Raw genomic sequence first — 23,058 nt, 5'->3', positions numbered from 1 at the left:
AAGGATTTTACAAAGTGTTTAAGGATTTTACAAAGTGTTTAAGGATTTTACAAATATTTAAGCATTTTACAAAGTGTTTAAGGATTTTACAAAGTGTTTAAGGATTTTACAAATATTTAAGGATTTTACAAAGTGTTTAAGGATTTTACAAAGTGTTTAAGGATTTTACAAAGTGTTTAAGGATTTTACAAAGTGTTTAAGGATTTTACAAATATTTGAGGATTTTACAAAGTGTTTAAGGATTTTACAAAGTGTTTAAGGATTTTACAAATATTTAAGGATTTTACAAAGTGTTTAAGGATTTTACAAAGTGTTTAAGGATTTTACAAAGTGTTTAAGGATTGCGTACAGAAACACACAAAACCTTAAAAAAATTCTGTTTTTGAACTCATCTTATTAGCTTTTATTTTGAAATGATTAATGATTCGTCTCTATGTAGCAACATCATGATTTAAAACACACGAGTTTCACCGATTCCTTTGCAGTCCCAGTGGATCTGGTTCTGCTCAGAATATCATAGAGGAAAACCTAAAACTTTGCTTGTTTGACGTAGAAAAATGGCAACAAATCTGCAGATAGCTGGGAAAAAACCAGCCGCCTGAGATTTCCATCCAGATACCAAATATTAATCAACCAAAACTCAGAGATGTTCTCAAGTCAGTTTCTGAATCCAAGTCTTCTCACATTTTCAAGGGGAAAGTCCAAGTCAAGTCTCAAGTCTTAGAGTCGTTTATTCCAGTGTTGATCTGGAGAAACATTCATGTCGTCAGTATTATGAAGCTACAGCTAACACAAACAGGTTCTTAAGAACCATTAACATCCCATAATAATCCACAGATCTCACTGCCTAATAGTAAAGCTCAGACTTTCAACAAAATACAATCACAACAAAGAAAAATGGCCGTTGCGCTACAGAAGCTAAAGACAGTTGGCTGACTGCAGACTATTGGAGCAGATAGCTTAACTAACTGACCTGCTAATATCATGATGTCATATTTCTGCTTCTCTAAAATAATAAAGCAAATAAAATGTGAAAAAATAAATACTCTGTGCTGTCAGTACGTTCTGATATTCTAGGTATTTAATGTTCAGGTTGTGCATCATGCAGGAGATCATGGAGGGACTGAAAAACAAAAGGAGAAAAAGCAGAGCTGACTGAATGAGACTAAAGACAGAAACATATGAGCTGTGGGGGGCATTAGCACTATTCAGCTAATGTGCCAATAGTGGAGCATTTTTTCCTTTAGCACTTTAGCATTCTGCTACCTTTGGAAATGTTAAGCACACTTAGCTTCTAAAGGTTAATTTACTTGGCTGTTTTTTTAAAGTAAAAAGAAACAAAGTTGTGCATGTTCTGACATGTGGTGGGCATCAACAAGGTTGATATTAGCATGCTAGCATTAACATCTGCTTTAGCGTTAGCAGAACTAATGTCTATGATTAGTGCTAAAAGGTTAGCACAGATAACTTTTTAGCTAGTGATGCTCAGCACAGCAAAACAGCCAAGTAAGTTTGTGCTTTAGGGCTTCTATGTACAAATTAACTTAAGGGAAGCTAAAGGTTTTCTAAATTAGCCATGTCCACCGCTGCATCTCCCCCGTCTTTCCTTCGTTACGTCGCGTTTGGATCCCAGATGGAAACAGAAGGAAGATGCTGAACCGGTTCTGGTCCAGCATTAGAACCGGTCTGGCAGACTTTCACACATCATGATCTGCTGCAGTTTGTAAATTTCAACCTGTGCAGTGAATATTTCTCACTCATGCCCACAACAGCCTCACTGCGCTTTCCTAATTAGGATAGAAGCTCGTCTCCTGCAGCCATTTAAAAAGTTATGCAACAGTTTTCTTCAAATCAACCGGCGCTGCCTGCGTAATTCTGGCCAGCAAAGATCAAGCAAAGAAAAACAAAAGGAAGTTTAAAGCATCTTTACGCACAGAACCTGTCAGGGAAGCTGCAGCGTTAGTAGCGATCAGAGATGAGCACGAGACCCAGAAAACCAGACGATTTCGTCCATTTAAAGAGGAAGTATCGTTGAGTGACTAACCCAGAGCGGCTAACTGGGATCGGGTCGGTACGTCTGGTTTTCCGGTTCCTCTCACTCGCTCTGGTTCTGGTAAACACACGGAAACACTCACGGTTTCTGGTGGTGCAGGGTGTGGGCGTGGTGGTTGTTGGCGGCGTTGGCTCGGTGCAGACGTTCCAGACGCTCCTTCTCCTTCTCCACGAAGTTGGTGTTGGTCCCGGTGCTGGTGGAGGGGACCCGGGTCAGCCGGCTGTGGGCCCGCGGCTGGTCCCTGGGCGGGATGGGAGGCGGCGGCGGCGCCGGGCTGGTGGGCGAGGCTGGACCCGGGATCTGGGTCGGTACAGAAATGGAGGTTGGGTTGGAGGAGGCCGGAGGCAAAATGGGAGCGGCGGCGGCGCTGTTGTAGGCGTGATGGTGGGACTGGTGGCTGTGGTGGAGTGGGATGGAGGTGGGAGGTGGAGGCGGAGCCTGGCTGTTGTGGTGGTGATGGTTCTTGGTTGCCGTGGCGAGGGCCGAAGGCGGCGGAGGGGGAGGAGGCGGGAGCGGAGGCTCAGGAGGAGGAGCGGGCGGAGGCGGAGCGACGGGTTGCCGATCCAAACGCAGGTCTTTGTTCTCCTGGCTCAGACGGTCCAGTTGGACCTCCAGTTCCTCGATTCGGTGCCGCTGGGTTTCCAGAAGCTTCTGCTGGCTCTCGATGATGTTGTTGAGCTCCAGCAGGTACTCCACGGCCCGGTTGGGGCTTTCCGGACTGCCAGAACCCGGACCCTGACTGGCATCCATGACCTCAGATTACAGCGGCGGTTCTGGCTGGTCCGGTTTGGTCCAGGAATGAAAGCCTACTCTACAAGCTAAACTACACCCTGAGGCCCTGAGGCCTACACCTTCAGACAGGAAGTACTTCACCCTCCCCCCCACCTGAGGTGAGTGGGGGGGAGAGGACTGGTCCCTCTTTGAGTTCTGATGTGAAAATCAAGATGGATGCCCGCCCTGTGCGCTCCAGTCGGGGCGTAGTGTGGAGCGGAGGAGCATTCCCTGCCCAGCAGATCTCACAGCTCGGTCCTCAGCGGTTCGGTTCTGTTCCTGTCGCTCAGTAAACCCGTATCCGCTCACTTATCTCCATCCAGAACTTTAGCTTCCAGCAGCCGTACTGGACGGGCCAGAGGATCAATCCGCCCCGAGTCAGGGAACCCGATCATCTGCCGAAACAAAGTCTGCAGCTCCTCTTTCATCCTGCAGAGGGCGCACTGTCTGCAGCGCCACCTAATCCCCGGATTCCCTGCGGAGCCTCATGGTGGCCCGGGACCCGGAGCGCTGCTGTGACGGTCCAACAGTTCAGAGCGAAGTCGGATCAGGAAAAGCAGAACTCAGAACTCATCTCCTGAAGGAAGAGCCGGCCTGGTCCATCCTGCAGCCGGACCGGATCCCCGAGGCTCGTCGACCACCTCAGATCCCGCTCGTCTCCATGGATACCAGGACGCGTCCGGGGTCTTCCCTCCACATCCTTCCACCTGCAGTCACATGAAGAATGAAGAAAAAGCAGATGAGAAGCAGAATCAGAGATCAGACCTGCAGAGAACGGACGTTTCTTTCACTCCATCTCTTCTTCTCTCATCCCTCTGTTCCTTCCTCACATAAAACCAGCATCTCCTCCTCCTACACTCCATCTCTCCATCACTATTCATCTCCACACGCCGCCCCGGCTCCTCTTCAGCCTGCTTCATGTGCATCGTTACATCAGTGTCAAATATATTCATACTGCACATTTAAAATCTGATGAAATTCATTAAAAAAAAGAAAATGTGATGATGTCAGACGTCAAAATTTCAGTTCCTCCGCTTTTTTGAGAAAAATAATCAAATCTGGGATTCAACCTGAACAAAACGTCGGGAGACATCGTTTAAATCAGTGTCTTCATATCGTAAAAATTTACTTTTACACATTTTGTCTCATAACAGCCACTAATTTCAGTGTATTTTATTTAACAGCCAAACACAAACTGATGCATAAAAACTCAAAATGTCACATTAGTTTCTGAATATTTTACAAATGTTGTTTGTGCATTTGAATTCTTTACTCCGAAACCCCTAAATAAAACTAAAAACTTTTCTAAAAAGAAAAGCAAAGCAAAGCAATTCCCAAAATGTGGGCGGGGCCAATAGACGCGGGGGCGTGGTCAATTAGAGGCAGATGGGTGGGGGCGTGGCCAGGATGACAGAACTGCTGCCAACTTAATGACTTGTTGCCACTTTCAGCATCTTTTCAGACCTTCTATCAAAGTTTCTTCAATTATTACTGGAGACATTTGAAGTGGAAAGTATCACACTGGAAGGTTTGGTTGGACGTTTGTTCCATGAATAAAGTAGTTTAACCAGGCAGAGCCAGTGGCTCAATATATAGAAAATAAGACAGTAGATCTGCTAAGAAAACAGTGCATGTTGATGTTTTGACATTTTAAATACGACTGCGCCCGTATTGAGGATAAAACATGTAAAAATCACTGCTTTGATATTTAGGTAATCTGGTGTCCCAGCTGTACCTGAACGCAGCATAAGAATCCCTCCAGCAGCAGGTTTGCAGTTTGGGATCCAGTAGGATCTGGGATCCAATAGGATCTGGTTTTATTGTAACTTTTCAAGGAAAACTTAAAGATCTTGACAGTTAAGCATTTTTTAATCACAGCACATTCCTGTATCAGAGTGGTCCAGTCAAAGTACAGACCTAAACCCAATTGGAAGTTCATACAAGAACTGAAGAATGATTTTTATCTGCTAAAGATTTTATTTTCCTTCTTTATAAATCTGAACTCAATGTTTTGAGGTTTTTGACTAAAATGTCACAAAAACAGGTTCAAGGATTTGACTAGGCCCTGTGACCATGTCTTCACTGTATTGTTCCAGAACCATTTAGTGGTTCCCGACCCACAGCTGGACTGGTTCTGGAATCCCGTCCAGAACCAGCTGTGGTTTCCGCCTGGACCGGTTCTGATGGGCCGGTTCTCCTCACACCAACCTGAACAAAACCATGGAAACCAAAGTCTGAGTCAATCTCACACACACACACACACACACACACACACACCCACCCACCCACACACACCCACCCACCCACACACACACAGCTGGTCTCTGGTGCAAAGCAGCCAAATCGTTTTAAGCTTTTATATCTTTTCCCATTAAGCACAGTCAATTATTCATGACTCACTAACTGACCCCTCCTCCCCACCATGCTGCCCCCCCCCCCCATACTGACCCCTCCCTCCCCCGTCCCGTCTGAGGCTCTCTGCAGCTACATGATGCCGGTTAAAATCCCAACAGCAGAAAAAGCGGCTCTTATTCTTTAGCATTGCTTTGAATGACGGAATTAATTCATATTTTGTTTTTTAAAAAGTAAAAAAATCTAATCAAAGCTTTTAAAGTTGCACTATGAAACCTTTATAAACTTTTTTTATATGTTTGCTAAAGCAGAGAAATAGCACAGAAACAACTCACTGTTACAGGAAAAGCATAATTGGTGGCTATGCTAACAGGGCTAGCTGCAGCGTAGCAGAGGGAGATGAGCAGCGCCACATGAGAATGTGATTGACAGCAGTAAGACCCGCCTCCTGGCTCTGGTGGTTTCTAGTTAGCACTGGGACAGATTATAACAAACATGGTAACAGTTTGAACAGATATTTAAAAAATATTTCTAATAAAAGTCACATGCTGCAGTTCAGATGAGACTGAACTGAAATGACTCAAACTGAGTTAAACTGAACTAAAAACTGATTGGAAGAAGAAAACACAAAATATCACCAGAGCAATTATACAAACTTCTGCTAATCTGGTGCTAACAAAGCTAATTTAGAAGTTTTGCTAGCCGTGAAAACATTTAGCACACTTACCTAACCTAACTTTCTAAAGCACTAATTTGCTTTGCTGCATTCTGAACTCGCAGTTGAATAAAGTTCAACATTTGTCTTAGCCAAGTAGTTAGCTGTTTGTATTTAAGCTTTTATTTTGAAGTGAGTGAAGGCTGTTCCTCTCGTCACACTCTCCCTTCCATTACTTTATTTCTAATGAGAAACAAACAGGAACAAAATAAAACATGGTTGGCAGAGATGTAGCAGAAATCAATACCTATAAAAGTGAAAACATGTGAAAGGTTTCCGCCTGAGTAATGGTGAGGTTCTATGCTTTGTACATGTTGCGCGTTAGCCTTTTAACATTAGCTTCAGCTAAATATAACACTGGTCAAGCGCTTTAGCGTTAGCATAACTAATATATATGAATAGAGAAGCTAACGTTTTGGTTTGTAGTGCCCACCACTGCAAACCTTTCACAATAAAAGCTCCAAACATAAATCATATGTAAAACAACAGAAAACCTGTAAGTTTTCAGTTCTGAATGTGAAAACATGGTGGATGTTTGATATAATTAAAGGGTCGCCTGGCTGCCACTCGTGTGAAGTTCAGAGTTATGTAATGTAATCATGTTTAATGATGAATCAGAAATATTCCCTATGATGAAAACAGGGACGGCCTGCGAGTTTCTCCTGCAGAAGAATCACGTTCTGCTGGTGTTGAACTGAAATGAATCTGCGTCCCACACAGCAGCAGCCAGAATTAGGCGTGTGGGCGTTTCATCAGCTGCATTCTTCTCATGCTCCTTCGTACGATCTGGAGCTAATTTAACAGCAGCGTCGGGTTTTAACCGTCACGTTCTGAGCCACGCCGACACACAGCGGCTCCTCCGACCCACGCAGCGTTTACACACAGCCTCCCTCCATCTGCAGCAACACATGCATGTCAGGCGCTGAGCGAGCGCAGGCAGCCAGCGCGCTCTGCACAGCGGCCTGCACAGCCAACAGTTAGGTGACACACATGTGAGCACACAAACACACACACACCCACACACACACACACACACACACGATGCGGCATTCAGAAAGAAGCAACAGAAAAAGAAAAAGAAAGAGACGGAGCCTCACAGGTTCCTCCTGCAGAGGTGATGGAGGGATGAAGGTGGAGGAGGGAGGATTATTGATCTGAGTTCATTCCTCCTTCGCTGCCGTCATCATCATCATCATCATCATCATCATCATCTCCTCCAGAAATTTAAAAAAAAAAACAACACAGCTGCTACTACTCCCAGGTTTTCCTCTCCTGTTGGGGATCAGATGGAGATCAGGTCATGTTTTCCTCTGCTGCTGCAGGCCAGGCTCCTTCGCTCCTTCTCCTCTTCCTCCTTCTGCCGACTCAATCGCTTTCTAATTATCATTCCTCTGCGCCTGACAGCCAGCCGTCGCTGCGGCGGGCTGCCGATCCCCCTCAGCAGCGTGTGAACGGACGGCGGTCGGGTTACCATCAGAGGGGGGCAGAGGGGATCTTCCTCCTCTACGTCGCCGTAAAAGAAGAAGTGGAGGAAGAAGAGGAGGAGGTGTTGAGTCCAGATGGATGGATGGATGTGTAGAAGGAGGGAGGCGTCGTGGTGACAGAGGAACATGAACTGCTTCACTGCACAAGCAGCCACAATGTTCACATATTTACCCAGAAAATGACAAAACTCCACAGATGCTGCAGCATCCCGGCCATGTCAGCGCAGCATCACAGCTGCAAACTGACAGGAGCCACACAGAAAGGCCAAGAAACATACAGGCAAAACATTATGACTCCTCAACAGGCAGCAGCTACGGTTCTAACTGTCACCCAAATGTTGAGCTAATTTTTAAAATGTCACTAAAAGAAAAAAAAAAGAAGTGAATTATGAACAGGCTACGCTAATAATTTCATCAGATGCTAACGCTACGTATGGCTGTAACAAACAAAGTAAAGTTCACAAGCTAGCATAGGTCAAACATCTCAGAAAAACAAAGATGGAGGATGGATACAGAAATTATTCAATGTTTCATGCATCTGGTAAGGCACAGATGTCAAAGTTCACAACGTCGGACCTTATTCAACAAAAGTCTTTCTACCCCTTTAAGTACATTAAGAAACGCTAACAGTCACTTCAAGCGAGCCTGAAAAGTTTCCGTTTCCATCCTCCTTTTCTGATGTAATGCTTCAAATAAACAACACAAACAAAGTTTATGATGAACTTTAACTGCTCAACCTTTCTAATCATCCTCATCAATTAACGCACTTTAGCTCTAAAGCCACATTCACTTGACTGCTCACACACGCACACACACCTCACACACACACCTCACACACGCACACACACCTCACATACGCACACACACCTCACACACCTCAGTCCTAAATCTAACCCCTGACCCAAAAACAGCATGTCCCCACAAGGAGAAGTGGGTCCCCACAACGCAGTATGTCAGGAACATGGTCCCCACAAGGTATTAGAAACAAGCGCGTGCACACACACACACACACATACACACACACACACACACACACACACACACACACACACACACGCCTGGCACAAGAGTTTGGTGAGACTCTCGCTCCGTTCTCTCTTATTTGTTTCCATTTTTTCCTCCTTTAAAACATCAACTTTAAGGATAAAATGTTTACTTGTTGCAAATATAATCTCAATATTTCTATGAAAGTGACTCTGTAGAAAACACTGACGTGACTTTTGTCACTAAGCCTGTTTGGTTTTGTTTAAGCTACATTTTGACACATTTCCCTCAGGAGGCAGAAAAATCTGGGAACCGGCGAGTTTCTGGACCAGCAGATGACAGAAGAGGATCAGAACTGGAATTTGGTTTTATTTTCACATAAATAATTTGGATTATAACTTTTTTACTGTTCATGTCATTGAAAAAGAGTCACAGCTTTTACGTTAATCCTGCTGTGACTGGATCCAGATCCCTTTATTTACTGATGGGATTCTTTTACAAAACCAAATCAATCAAACAATAAACACTTTCTATATAAACTTTGAAGTACAAGAAAAGTACAAAACTTATTGTAAGTTCTCATCAATTTTAATACATTTTAGACATTTGTCAAACCGTCTTTCATTACTTTTCCTTTATCAGTTGCTTAGTTTTTGTCCCTTTTTAACTTTTTTTTTCCTCCATCAAATATTATTTTTCTGTTAGCAACATTATGAACTTTATATACTTTTATTTACAGTTAAAACATGAAACACGACGCTTCTAATGCAGCATTCTGATGTGACAGAAGAGCATTCAGACTACCGTATTAGTGGTGGTAAATATTTGACGCACAGTTGATGAACGTTTCCGGTTCCACTGAGTTAGAACCTTCCTAAACCCACCGAGGCTCCAACCGGCCCTCAGCCCGCAAAATGAAGCGAATCAGCAGCCGGAGAAAATGGCTTCAATTTAAACGTTCATTCTGTCCCTGCAGTGTGTGTGTGTGTGTGTGTGTGTGTGTGTGTGCGCGTGCGCGCGTGTGTGTGTGTGTGTCAGAGAGAGAGAGAGACCAATTAACCGCCAGCGCTAATTAAGGCAGGAGGAAAGGCTCGAGCGAATAAAACCGGAACCGGACAGGTCAAAGCTCGTCGGTAGAGAAATAAACCCGCTGAGGGTGAAGTTGGTGTTTTTCTGGCGCGTGCGGACCTTCACGCAGAAAACGCACGGACGCATTAAAACCCAGACAGTGACCGTGATGCAGCGCTTCGGAACCGGCCCGAACAGAACTCACCTCCGGCTGCAGCTCGGTGTGTGTCCGCCGCTGAGGAAGAACGAAAATAATCCAAATCACCAACAACCTCCATCTGTCACCATCATCCGCTGCTGGGAGCTGTGGCTGCAGACCGCCGCACAGATCCTCTGCTGCTGACAGGATGCGCCACTCTGACTGAGGAACACTGCATGGGGGTGGAGGCACTATGTTAAAGGGACAGTTGAGGATTTTTTTTTTATGAAAAAAGCATAATCATCATGCTTAATGAAAAGCTATTTATTAGTATATCAACCACAGTCATGTTTGAAAAGCTGAATATTATCTATTAAGTGGAAAATGAAGGCTTGGAGGCGGTGCGCCACCAATGATCTTCCCCGGTCAAGCAAGTATTTAGAACAGGACATGCAAAATATCTCAAGTCATAAGATGCACATAAGATGCACATAATGTGAAAAGAAATGTATTACTTAGCAAATCATGAAAGGTTAAAGGGCATAAGAACAAAGAAGTTCTGGACCTGAAGTTGGACTGCAGGATCCTCACTGTTCAATATTTGTGGATTTTTCATGGAAGATCTATTTGTAGATTTTTTTCATGAAGCATTTTTAGCATAATTTAAAGAAAATGACAGGCTATTGGTTGGCGTTATTCAGGAGCAGCATCCATTTTCCTTGGTGCCGATTGGCTGAACCCTGCAGGGCGGATATAAGAAATACTGTAGATGTTAACTTCTGCAGCAGTGCCATGATAGTTTCCACTGTGTGTAATAATGAATGTTCATACATATTTGGTGTTTGAACCAAATTTTGTTCTATCTATTTTTAGCTGGAGTGTCAAGTATTTTCAGATTTGAACAATTCGTGGACGGATGTGGTAACCGAACCGTTACCGGGCGCCGCTGTACCTCGCTTGAAAAAGTTCCTTTTTCAAAGCAAAACAAATTATACCAAAAGCAAAAATGAAACTTTACAGGTTTATAAAACTGTATTTGTGTAAAAGTTTGTCTTCATCCAACTCCCTGACCCTTACTAACATATGGAGGGAGATAACGGACTGCGGCTTGTTATGCAACGTTTTATTGCTGATAAAATCACACATGGATAAAATGATCTGAAAATCTCCACTTTGTTTCTGTTGACCATGTTTAAGTTTCTGACTGAATCATTTTGTTTCCTACTTTATAACTAAACCAGAACAGCAAGATGAGGCTGAGCGTTTATCAGTGTAACATTTCAGCAACAGGCAGTTCAAAATGTTTACATGATAAAAACACAAAGTATGAAAACAGAAAGCAACAAACAAACATTACATTTTAAAACCAGCATCAGAAATCATCACTAAATGTTGGAATGAAGAGTGAATCTAAAGGTCTGATAATCTGGTCATAAAAACACCAGATTATTAATCTCAGTAAATTAGGATATAATGTGTCCTAATGAGTCTCATTTGTCAGATTAAAAGCACCTTTTGAAAATGTAGATATTAAACATTTCTGTTTTAAAAGTTTTTTATTCATCTGATGTAATATTCTGATATTTTTGTTAACTCTAAGTGTAAAATTATCATAACTAAAAGTAATAAAGGCTAACAAAATATATATCATGTGTTTCACTTAAACTTCCTGAAATTAATGAACTTTTCAATAATATTCTAATTTACTGCAGTTTCTTCAATAAACTGATTGTGTTGTGTGACCAATCAGAATCTGAACAATGAAGTGGTTGGAAAACAACAGAAGAGTGAGACCTCTGTGTTTTCCCTATCTTTGGGGGCTCAGTTGATCGGTTTCCTGCAGCTGCACCTGCAGCAGATTCCTCCTTTCCTCTCAAAGCCACATTTGACCCTGAAGACACAAAAACACGGAAAGAGAAGAAAACTAAAGTCAGTTCAAATGTTTCACTGTGCTGCACTTAGTCATTATTTATTCTGTTCAGTTTAATATTTACACTGAAAAATGAGAACTTGAAAAATAGTTAATTTGTTACATGTAATCGAATTACATTTGTCAAAATTAATTTACAACTGTTTATCACAAAAACTTAATGAACCTAATATATTTATTTGAATAAACTTAATTTGATTAATTACAACATTAATTATCAGCTGTTTTCTGTTTTCAGTGTATATTCCTGATTAACTGAATTTAACTTTTTGAAGTTATATTCAGAAAGTTATATTTTGAATACAAGTTCAAAAATTTGACTTGTATTGACTTCAAAAGGTCAATAAAGCTTATATATTATAACTTATATAAATATAAATTCATAGAACTCGAGATTAAAAAATCATTAATGTTAAATAATCTCAGTGATTAATTAACATTATGTTGCTCAGTCTTTTGTAAACTATAATAAAAACTTTTAAATAGAATTTAAGATCAGAAATAATGATAATTGATTATGGATATGTAAATAAAATAAATAAATCCAGTCATCTATTCTTACTAATTTACCAGTTCAGCTTTTGTTGCAGCTTAATCTCAGAAAAATTTAGAAAAATAAAAATTTTAATAGATATATGTTTATTAAATCATGAAGAAAAAAAATCTTGATCAGGTTAATATTTATTTGCATAAACTGAACTATTTCTGCAGCCTGAGGAAGAATGAAAGAATCAAATGAAGGAGGAGCCAATCAGAAAAGGCCTCAGATGCAGAACTGCAGCAAGTTTCTGAGTTCTGCTGCAGCAAAATATTGATTTATTGGCTAGCTGTCAAATTGTGAAGTTTTTATCATCAAAACTTCACAAAAAGGCCAAAATGCATTTAAACACTAACAGATGAAAGACAAAGAAAAAAACAACACAATGAGTTTTAATATGGACGTTTATAAAATAATCTGTTGATGTTTTTATTGATGAAATTAATCATTAGTAGCTGCTGCAACAAAGTCGTGATTCTATTCACAATTTAAAAATTCTAATATCCCATTAGAAAGAAATGATTTAAATTTTTAATGGGTGCTTTGAAAACTGCAGCCGAGCGCAGGAGTTTAGAGTTTTACATCCTGAGACCAATGAGGCTGCAGAACCGTCACTCATCCAGTTCTGCTCTTCACAACGGACCTCATGCTGCTCCAGCTTTAACATATTTTAGCTTTAGCAGCTCAGATGGCTGCTTACTGTTAAGATTTCTAATTTAATACAGAAACATGTAAATTTATCACATCTTTTAGTAAGATGTCATGATGATGATTGAATAAACTTATTTCTAAATAAACTATGAACGTGAGTGAAGAAGGAAAGCAGCTGCAGTGTTTTCCCTCGCTGCTCCTCTCTACTATCTTTAGATGTTTTCTTTTCGTAACCCTTCTCCTCCTCCTCACTCTGCTCAGCTCTGACTTCCACCACCCACTCTGCAGAGAAGAAGTAAAGAAATAAAATAAAAATTAAACATTCAGCCTTTAACAAGATTCATTTTGTCAGATATGGACAAATTTCCTTCAAAACAGGGAAAAGTAAACCAGGAAGTAACCATGGCGATGACAAACTGGACTAACGCTAACAGCTTTAGCCGTTTCACTGCTAACAAGTGCTGACCGTTTTAGAAAGGTCACAGAATCAGTTAGCGTCTTTTCTATGAATTCATTAAACAAAATAGTTAGATATTCACTAAAAATAAAAATATATGGTGCTGCAGTGAGGATAACTTTAGATAAACACATTTGGTTGATGTTTGTTTCATAAACTGATAATCTGCAAAGGTCACAGATTCACTTTCACACTGCTGCAGATTAAATTAACAACATGAAGGCGGATCTGGGAATGATGGCTGATTTTATGACCACCGTGGTTTGACTGGATGTTCTACATGAACCACAACCATTTTTACAGACGTCTCAAAACTATTAGGCTCCCAATTTAAAGTTATTCCAGATTATTACTCTTTTTTAAAATTAAATCCGCCTGCAGGCTCTTCTCACGCAGAGGCTTGATGTGAAAACACGAGGGTTACGTGACTTTCTGCCTCCTGCAGTTTGCAGCAATTGGCTCGTATTTCTAGCCGCTCAGAGAAACTGGAGTTTTGTTTTAATGTCATTGTTAGTTTCTGCAGTGAGAAACTCAGCTGCTCTCTGCCACCCCCTCACATATTCATATCAGCAGAGTTTAAGAAAGTATAATTAGTTGGAGCGATTAGTGGGAGGATGTGATGTGATGCCGAGATTTTACACAGTAAGAGCATAGGAGTGTTTATATATTATAATATGTGGGCTGTCTGCAGGGAGCCAGGAGAAAAGGAGATTCTCCCTTCAGCAAATATACATATGGACGCGTTTATCCATGAAGCGATTAACACAAGAAAAAGAAAAAACGGATCCACTGGAGGATAAATGTGAAGCAAAACTTTCAAAAACTTGAGATTCTGTTGTTGCCTCCAGCTGGTTGTCGGGTCCGGATCGGCCATGTTGCTCCGGATCGGCCATGTTGCTCCGGATCGGCCATGTTGCTCCGGATCGGCCATGTTGCTCCGGATCGGCCATGTTGCTCCGGATCGGCCATGTTGCTCCGGATCGGCCATGTTGCTCCGGATCGGCCATGTTGCTCCGTTCCTGCTCCTCTGAACCCGGACCTGTGTGTGGGCTGCAGGGCTGCAGAGCTGCCAGCAGCTGGGTGGAAACAGCAGCGTGGCTCACACTCCACATCCAACACAAAACAAGAAGCAGACCAGAGGAACGCTGATGTCTTCCCTGCTGGGAACGGCGGGCCAGGACATTTCTGACCCATTTCATGTCTAACCCGTCATTGTTTGTAAAAAAAAAAAAAAAAGAAAAAAAAAGAGAATCAAAATTCCTTAGTGGTTTAAAAGGTTTTACACATATACTCTGAAAAGTGTGGCGTACATTTACAATCACTGTCTTTGACTCTGATACTACATTATGACAGCATGGAGACGGAGAACAAAGAAGAAACATTCTGCAAAGAAACTCTGAAATTTCCTCAAAAAACTTGGAAACTTCTAAGTTTGAAAAGTTCCATCCATCCATCCATCCATCCCTCCATCCATCCATCCATCCATCCATCCATCCATCCATCCATCCATCCATCCATTATCCATCCATCCATCCATCCATCCATCCATCCATCCATCCATTATCCATCCATCCATCCATCCATTCATCCATTCATCCATCCATCCATCCATCCCTCCATCCATTCATCCATCCATCCATCCATCCCTCCATCCATCCATCCATCCATCCATCCCTCCATCCATCCATCCATCTATCCCTCCATCCATCCATCCATCCATCCATCCATCCATCCATCCATCCATCCATCCATCCCTCCATCCATTCATCCATTCATCCATCCATCCATACATCCATACATCCATCCACCCATCCATCCATCCATCCAATCCAAAACTCTCATCTCATCCAGCAGCCATTGTACAGTGCATAGAGCAGTAAAACCAGGTGACCAAATGTGCTGGTGCTCTGTTTGGGTTGCTAGGTAACAGGATTGTGACTTAGCAATCAGAAAGTTTTTACTCAATTTCCTGACAACAGAATATTTATTGCCAAAAACCAACCGTGTATTTTTTTAGTGCTTGTTTTTAAAAGTAGATGAAACCTGAAATGGAAGTAAAACAACATACAAAATGTGAATTTTGATTAATGGGTTCCCTTTAAAAAAATAAAACAGATCAACTCTGCTGCAGGTTGTTAAACTGTGCTGCCATCTGGTGGAGAACACGGGGCAGAGCAGAAAGTCCGGCTGAATTAATCTGGTTTAGAGCCGCTAATTTAACCCAACCTGTGGAACAAAGACAACTTACAATGTTTGATGAACATCTATTGTGGGACATTTGTTGTCCTTTTTAAATAAAATCCCCGTTTTATTGTTCATCTATCTGGGTGTAAAAGCACACAAATTAATCAGAGTAGACAACAGAATTCAGTATTTCTATGATATTTTATTTCCAGAATTGATTAACATACATGACTGTTTAAAGAAATAAACTGCTAAGTTTCAAACTGAAGATCTAGTAAGCAAACTCACTAACTATTTAGCTTCAAACCAGACGTTTAGTTAGCCAGCTTGCTAACTAGTTTGGAGCTAAAAAAAATGATGCAAACTAATATTTAGCTAGCTAAGAAGTTTAGTTTATAACTAAATATTAAGTTTGGAGCTGTATCCTGAAATTGTTACATTTGTAGATGAATGAATAACATGGTGAAAATCTGACTTTTGAACATGAATCTCCAGCAGTTTTTCTTACGACAGGATAAATAACTGAAGTTAATTTTAGACTGTAAGTTTACAAACAGCAAACCACAGAGTGTTGGAGAATCAGAGTCACTATTTACCGTTCCACTTTTATTAAACATATGACTGGAACATTTTCAAAGGTTGCTGCATAAAACCAGAATAGAGCAAAAGAGAAAACAAAAACATCAATGAGAGGAGAATCCAGTTCTGATGAAGGTTAAAGGTTAAAGGTCATCCTCATCCCTCCTTGTGGAAGGTCGTTCCATCTGGTTTCTCCTTCCAGCTCAGTCTGACGTCTCCTTCCATGCCGTCGTCCTTCAGCTTCTGCTCAAACTGACACAAAGAACTGAGAGTCCTGCTCCAGTGTGTGTGTGTGTGCGTGTGTGTGTGTGTGTGTGCGCGCGCGTTTGTTTCTAATACCTTGTGGGGACCATTTCCCTGACATGTACTATGTTGTGGGGACCAACTGCTCCTTGTGGGGACCAGGGGAAACACTGTTTTTGGGTCAGGGGTCAGATTTAAGACTAAGGTGTGAATTGAGTTTTGGTTAGGGTTAGGGTTAGGTATGTGATGGTTAGGGTAGGGTAAAGGTAAGGGTTAGGGTAGGGTTAGGTATGTGATGGTTAGGGTAGGGTAAAGGTAAGGGTAAGGTTTAGGCTGTAGAAATGAAGTCAATAGAAAGTCTCCGTAAAGATAGCCACGCAAACATGTGTGTGTGTGATGAAACTTTTACAGGCGTCCTGGAGGAGGATGAGGGTGTTGTACCTTCATCAGCAGGTCTTCCAGCAGAGCGGTGTCGTTCAGGTCCAGAGAGGAAGGTTTCGCCACCTTCAGCTTCACCACAAGCTTTGAAACTGGAACTGGAACTGGAACCAGAACGTTTTGCTCTTTATCTGATGAAGAACAGAGAAAACTGAGTTAGGATAGTTTTGTTCCAACACGTTGAGTCGTGGAAAGGAGGAGAGGCCACCTGTCGGCTATTTTCTGCCATTTGTATAAATGTCTTAATTTTACTTTTTGTTTGTTTTATCATTTATCTACCTGTGATTGTTGTGAAGGTTGTAAATTTGCTACATAAATAAACTTTGTTATTGTCTTGTGTTTTATTAACTTTTTACTCAGTATTTAAAAATAGTTCAACCTCTCTGTCTGTCCACACAAATGAATCTCCACCTTTAAATCCTAACAGGAAGTTTTGAAGGATTGTGATGGGTAGGTTTCTGCTTTGCCCTACACTGCCCCCTATGGGTTTGGCAGGTGTAAAGCAACGATCAGTGGTGTAATTCAGCGGCTTCATGGATGAAATGTTTTCTTAAACCAATCAGGCATGGATGAGATTATTTTATAGAAATCAATATTTCATTGCTTTAAAAGGACCCGGTTGTGTTTGGACTAGGCTGAAATGAGTCAGAACTCACCTCCATAACAAAAGAACGGGAATTTCCAGTCACAAGGACAGTCCTCCCATTTTCCAGAGTCCTCAAAGTTTGCTACAGTGCATTTCTCGTCCTCATTGTTCGGTTCCCCTGATCTCCAGTGAGTGAATGTGGGGCTGGTTCCGTCCACCCAGGTCAAGGAGTTTCTGTTCAGCCCGATCCAGGCGAACTGACCCGGCGGCATCACCTGCTTTATCTTCTCATTCTCTGACGGGTTTCTGGCGATGGCCATGTCTGTGTGATGCTGCCTGCAGTTGGCCAGAGCCTCGGCCCAGGGAAAAAAATTCTCAACCAGGACAAACGTTACATCCGGTCCTGAAACGAGAACCCAGAGAAAATGAATCCGTCTCAGAGGCAGGATGTGGAAATCTGAAGCTGGTACCAGATCTTCACCAGGCGGGGAAGAAGAAGTCCAGAACGGAGAGTTCGGCGGACATGTTGGATCCTCACCGTTCACGTTAGCGCACACAGACTTTTCGTATTTTTCACAGGGCCAGTCGTTCCACAGCCCGTCGTCGTAGATCCTCACGCAGTCTTCAGGGCTGTTCCTGTTGTCAGGTTGTCCTGGCTGCCAGTTTCTGAAGTCGGAGTCTCCGAGGTTCTGAAAGACGTTCGGGTTGGACAGCGACCAGCTCCAGTGGTTCGGCTCATCCAAGAGTCCGATCCAGGCTCGCTACAGAGAACCAGACCCTCAGGTTGAGAAACCTCCTTCCTTCTCCTGAGAAACCAACTTCCTCCAAAGACACTTTATGATAATAAACTATAAAACTTTTACAGAACCGATAATTATTATTCAGTAATGAATAATTTATGTCTTAGAGATAAAAATAACAAATTAAAGTGTATGAACATTACATGTGGCTTATAAATGTATCCTCTAGTAATTCAGGCTTTATTGTGTCAGCTCCTAAACCAGGAAAACTGATGGAATCAAAATGTTTGTATTCTAAAAAATAATTTTATGCACAATTTAGACAAACATATTTCATAAAAATTATTTTGTAGAAATATCAAGCAGGCCTCATGAAGATCTCAGAGAACTCATTCTTTCTGCATTGACTCATTTTTGTAAAGCATTTTTTCAAAACTTTTTTTGTTTCTGAACAATCTTTAAAATGTAAACAGTTCTGGTCTTCCAGGATGCAAAGCTGCTTTTTCTGACTGTAATTTACATAAATGCATACAAACAAACTTTATTCTAAACATCTGTGAAACTCTGGATACTTTCTATGAAAGTATTACCAGACAAATTTAGAAAAAATACTCGAATTTCTAATCGTATGGACAAAATATTAGAAATTATTGCTACCTATCATCAAACCAAATGGTGAAAACTTGAGTTTTGAAGAGAAATCCTGATGTGAAACAGAAACAAACGTGTTTGTTTACATGGTTCAAGTCTCCGTTGACCATCTGCGCCACGTCGGTCATGTTGACCAGCGTCGTTACGTTCTCCAAGCTGCTTAAGGTCACCAGGTCAACGAACTGCTCTCTGCAGAAACTCTGAGCCGCCGTCCAGTTCTTCAACTCGTTGACGTAATGAAACTGACGTTCAGAGAGAGACGAGGCGGCAAACAGCCCTGCAGCACCAACGCATCAAAACACCGGTAATATAAAATATATATATATAATAATATTAAATATAAAAACATTTATTGTCCCTCTGTGAGATTACTAAGCTGTAATCTTAGTTAGCATGCAGATTCACATAAATGTAAAATATAAAACAAAAACAGAGACTGTAGAGTAAAGAAGAAAAAAATCCTCTACAGTTAATAAAATAATGTAACAGAGCAGGATTGTTAAAAAAAAAAATAATACGTTTGTTTAAGAAATGCATTTTAAATCACATCTAACTCTCTGTAATCTTGAGTTAAAAAAGCAAAATACTGTATCTTGATTTATAAATGGAAGAAATGGTTATGAAAAATCAGACAGTTAAGTTGTGAAAATAACAAAAAGCTACAATAATCTGTGAGAGAAACAACTAAAATATGTTACAGAAATGGACTTTACATGTTGATTATTTGGTAGACAACAAATAAATGTCATGAATAACAGCATAAAATTTAATGTTCCGTGTTATGTTAACAATAAAACAATTGTTTTAGAATAAAAGTAATTAATTTTGTTAAGACAGAGAAAACTTTCCGGTTTGTAGAATCAATTCACGTTAAAAATGATCTAGTAAAACCTCCTACCTTTAAACCGACTGCTAGATATTTTATGGATCTGTTACAAAATGATTTACTTCACATTGAATATTAACACAGGAGAAAACCACAGCATGAAACGAACCGCCTGAAGCCTGAACTTGCCTGAAGCGACTGTGAGGTACTGAAGGACCTCCATCCTGGTTCCTTTGGGTCAGAACTGCAGATCTGCAGCTGCTGGATTTACTTATCACACCGGCGTCACGCACATGCAAACGGAGAACGCAGACCGTTTGCATCCTCAGCCTGATGCAGGCAGAGAAATCTGAACGATTCAAAGTGGCTTCATTTCCATGATTCTCAAATGACTCGTTAGTCTGAAGGTTTCACTGAAACATCCGTCATAAATCAAACCTTCACTGAAAAGCTGGACCAATTTCACCTCATCATTAAGATTAACATTCACATTTTTCCACCTAAAAGAATTGAGATATAATTTATTTCATAATTCTGTTTAAAGATTATTTTTCGATCAATATTATTTACTAGTGTGGTGGTTTATACTTTGAAACCACAAAAACATCCATCCATCCATCCATCCATCCATCCATCCATCCATCCATCCATCCATCCATCCATCCATCCATCCATCCATCCATCCATCCATCCATCCATCCATCCATCCATCCATCCATCCATCCATCCATCCATCCATCCATCCATCCATCCATCCATCCATCCATTCATTCATTATCTGAACACCCTTCTCTCTCCCAATGGGGTCAGGAGGGTTGCTGGTTCCTCTCCAGCTGCGTCCCAGGCGAGAGGCGGGTTCACCCTGGACGTGTCGCCAGTCTGTCGCAGGGCAACACAAAACATTTTATTATCAAATCAGAGGTTTTTAAATGGGAAAATGTATTTTAAATTACGGCATGAATTTAATAGAATAGAATTCAACTTTATTGTCGTTGCACCGTCACAAGTACAAGCAACAAAATGTAGTTTGCATCTATCCAGAAGTGCTATACAAGATATAAATATTTATTTACAGGTGTACAAGACTAAATATAAATATAAATATAAATATGGGAGCTATATACACAGATTATACAGATTATTCAGATTATACAAGAGTGTTAGGAAATGGATTATATATGTATTAGTGGGTTTATAATACAAGATAAATAATGGCAGATAAAATTTACAGATTGTATATGTGTGTGAGGAAAACAGTCCGTGGTGTGTGTGTGGGTGTGTGTGTGTGTGTGCGTGCGTGTGTGTGTGTGTGTGTGTGTGTGTGTGAGGATAGTCCATGTGTTATTGTTGTATGAGAGGATGGAGTACAGTCCATATAGTTTATGTTTTATGTCAGGAGGCGTTCAAAAGCGTGACAGCTGTGGGAAAGAAGCTGTTCCAGGTCCTGGTGGTTCTGGTTCTGGTGGTTCTGGTTCTGGTGGTTCTGGTCCTGGTGGTTCTGGTGGTTCTGGTTCTGGTGGTTCTGGTTCTGGTGGTTCTGGTCCTGGTGGTTCTGGTTCTGGTGGTTCTGGTTCTGGTGGTTCTGGTCCTGGTGGTTCTGGTGGTTCTGGTCCTGGTGGTTCTGGTGGTTCTGGTCCTGGTGGTTCTGGTGGTTCTGGTTCTGGAGGTTCTGGTCCTGGTGGTTCTGGTCCTGGTGGTTCTGGTCCTGGTGGTTCCGGGTCCTGGTGGTTCTGGTGGTTCTGGTGGTTCTGGTTCTGGTGGTTCTGGTCCTGGTGGTTCTGGTCCTGGTGGTTCTGGTGGTTCTGGTCCTGGTGGTTCTGGTGGTTCTGGTTCTGGAGGTTCTGGTCCTGGTGGTTCTGGTCCTGGTGGTTCTGGTGGTTCTGGTCCTGGTGGTTCTGGTGGTTCTGGTTCTGGAGGTTCTGGTCCTGGTGGTTCTGGTCCTGGTGGTTCTGGTCCTGGTGGTTCTGGTGGTTCTGGTTCTGGAGGTTCTGGTCCTGGTGGTTCTGGTCCTGGTGGTTCTGGTCCTGGTGGTTCCGGGTCCTGGTGGTTCCGGGTCCTGGTGGTTCTGGTCCTGGTGGTTCTGGTCCTGGTGGTTCTGGTCCTGGTGGTTCTGGTGGTTCTGGTTCTGGAGGTTCTGGTCCTGGTGGTTCTGGTCCTGGTGGTTCTGGTCCTGGTGGTTCCGGGTCCTGGTGGTTCTGGTGGTTCTGGTCCTGGTGGTTCTGGTGGTTCTGGTTCTGGAGGTTCTGGTCCTGGTGGTTCCGGGTCCTGGTGGTTCCGGGTCCTGGTGGTTCCGGGTCCTGGTGGTTCCGGGTCCTGGTGGTTCCAGGTCCTGGTGGTCCTGGTGGTTCTGGTCCTGGTGGTTCTGGTGGTTCTGGTCCTGGTGGTTCTGGTGGTTCTGGTCCTGGTGGTTCTGGTGGTTCTGGTCCTGGTGGTTCTGGTCCGTAGGTGTCTGTAATGCCTCCCAGAGGGCAGGAGGGAAAACAGTGTGTGTGCTGGGTGAGTGAAGTCCTTTGTGATTTTCCCGGCCCTTTTCAAACTCGCTTCCTGTAGACGTCCTTGATGCCAGGCAGCGGTGCCCCAGTGATGTACTGGGCAGTTTTCTCCACCCTCTGCAGCACCTTCCGGTTGGAGACAGAGCAGTTCCCAAACCAAGCTGTAATACAGTTGGTGATGATGCTCTCAATGGTGCAGCAGTAGAAGTTCGTGAGGATCTCTGAGGACAGGTGGTTCTTCCTCAGGGTCCTCATGAAGAAGAGGCGCTGATGCCCCTTCTTGATGAGTTTGGAGCAGCTGGTCGTCCAGGTCAGGTCCTCAGAGATGTGGACTCCCAGGAACTTAAAGGTGTCCACACACTCCACCACTGTCCCCTTAATGTGGATGGGTGGATGTAGGTCAGCGTTCCTCCTGAAGTCCACGGGAAGCTCCTTGGTCTTCTCGGTGTTCAGCTGCAGGTTGTTTTTGTCGCACCACTCAACCAGATGCTCTACCTCCTCCCTGTAAGCGGCCTCATCATTATCTCTGATGAGGCCGATCACCGTGGTGTCGTCTGCAAACTTGATGATGGCGTATGAGCCGTGGACCGGTCTGCAGTCGTAGGTGAAGAGGGAGTAGAGGAAGGGACTCGTCACACAGCCTTGTGGCACTCCGGTGTTTATGATGATGGTGGATGAGAAATGGTTGTCCAGCCGGACATGTTGAGGTCGACAGGTCAGGAAGCCGAGTAGCCAGTTGCACAACGTCTGTGAGTTTGGTAATGAGTTGTGATGGGATGACAGTGTTGAATCCTGAACTAAAATCTAAGAACAGCAGTCTGGCGTAAGTGTTCTTGCTGTCCAGGTGAGAAAGGACAGAGTGCAGTGTTATGGAGACTGCATCCTCTGTGCTCCTGTTCTGCCTGTATCGACCAATTGGTGGGGGTCTAGTGTGGGAGGGAGACAGGATCTGAGGTGCGCTAGGACCAGCCACTCCAAGCACTTGGTAATGATGGGGGTAAGGGCTACCGGGCGGTAGGCATTGAGTCTGGTTGGGTTGGGATTCTTGGGGATTGGAACGATGGAGTAGACTTGAAGCAGGTCGGTACCACAGCGCGGGCCAGGGACAGGTTGAACCACTGAACAAAAGCTAAATGTGCAGCAGTATGATTTGGATCAGTAAATCACAAAAAGACCA

General features: G+C 42.6%; 2 protein-coding genes across 3 annotated transcripts in view; both read right to left on the bottom strand.

The window, feature by feature from the left end:
* LOC122823783 (IQ motif and SEC7 domain-containing protein 2-like) overlaps positions 1–9,775 on the bottom strand; it is a 105,857-nt gene extending 96,082 nt beyond the window's left edge. The window contains exons 1-2 of the mRNA XM_044103808.1: positions 9,633–9,775; positions 2,136–3,531 (exon numbers count right to left, since the gene is read on the bottom strand). Of these exons, the coding sequence (XP_043959743.1) occupies positions 2,136–2,803 (668 nt within the window). The 5' untranslated portion in view covers positions 2,804–3,531; positions 9,633–9,775. The remainder of the gene's footprint in view (positions 1–2,135; positions 3,532–9,632) is intronic.
* Positions 9,776–15,562: 5,787 nt separating this feature from the next.
* LOC122832955 (L-selectin-like) lies at positions 15,563–18,702 on the bottom strand. Of its 2 annotated transcripts, none has more exons than XM_044120245.1 (5): positions 18,650–18,702; positions 17,711–17,933; positions 17,243–17,575; positions 16,590–16,717; positions 15,563–16,157 (listed from the first exon to the last, which is right to left on the bottom strand). In XM_044120245.1, the coding sequence occupies exons 1-5, from the start codon at positions 18,689–18,691 to the stop codon at positions 16,062–16,064; spliced, it is 822 nt and encodes a 273-aa protein (XP_043976180.1). In that variant the 5' UTR covers positions 18,692–18,702; the 3' UTR covers positions 15,563–16,061. The 2 variants fall into 2 exon arrangements, with proteins under 2 accessions (XP_043976180.1, XP_043976255.1); XM_044120320.1 differs by having other exon boundaries at positions 15,563–16,148.
* Positions 18,703–23,058: the final 4,356 nt, after the last annotated feature.

This window comes from Gambusia affinis, linkage group LG01, assembly GCF_019740435.1.
Source record: "Gambusia affinis linkage group LG01, SWU_Gaff_1.0, whole genome shotgun sequence".
Classification (NCBI taxonomy): Eukaryota; Metazoa; Chordata; class Actinopteri; order Cyprinodontiformes; family Poeciliidae; genus Gambusia; species Gambusia affinis.
The sequence above is the reverse complement of the archived record's forward strand: the minus strand, read 5'-3'. Positions and strand labels throughout refer to the sequence as shown.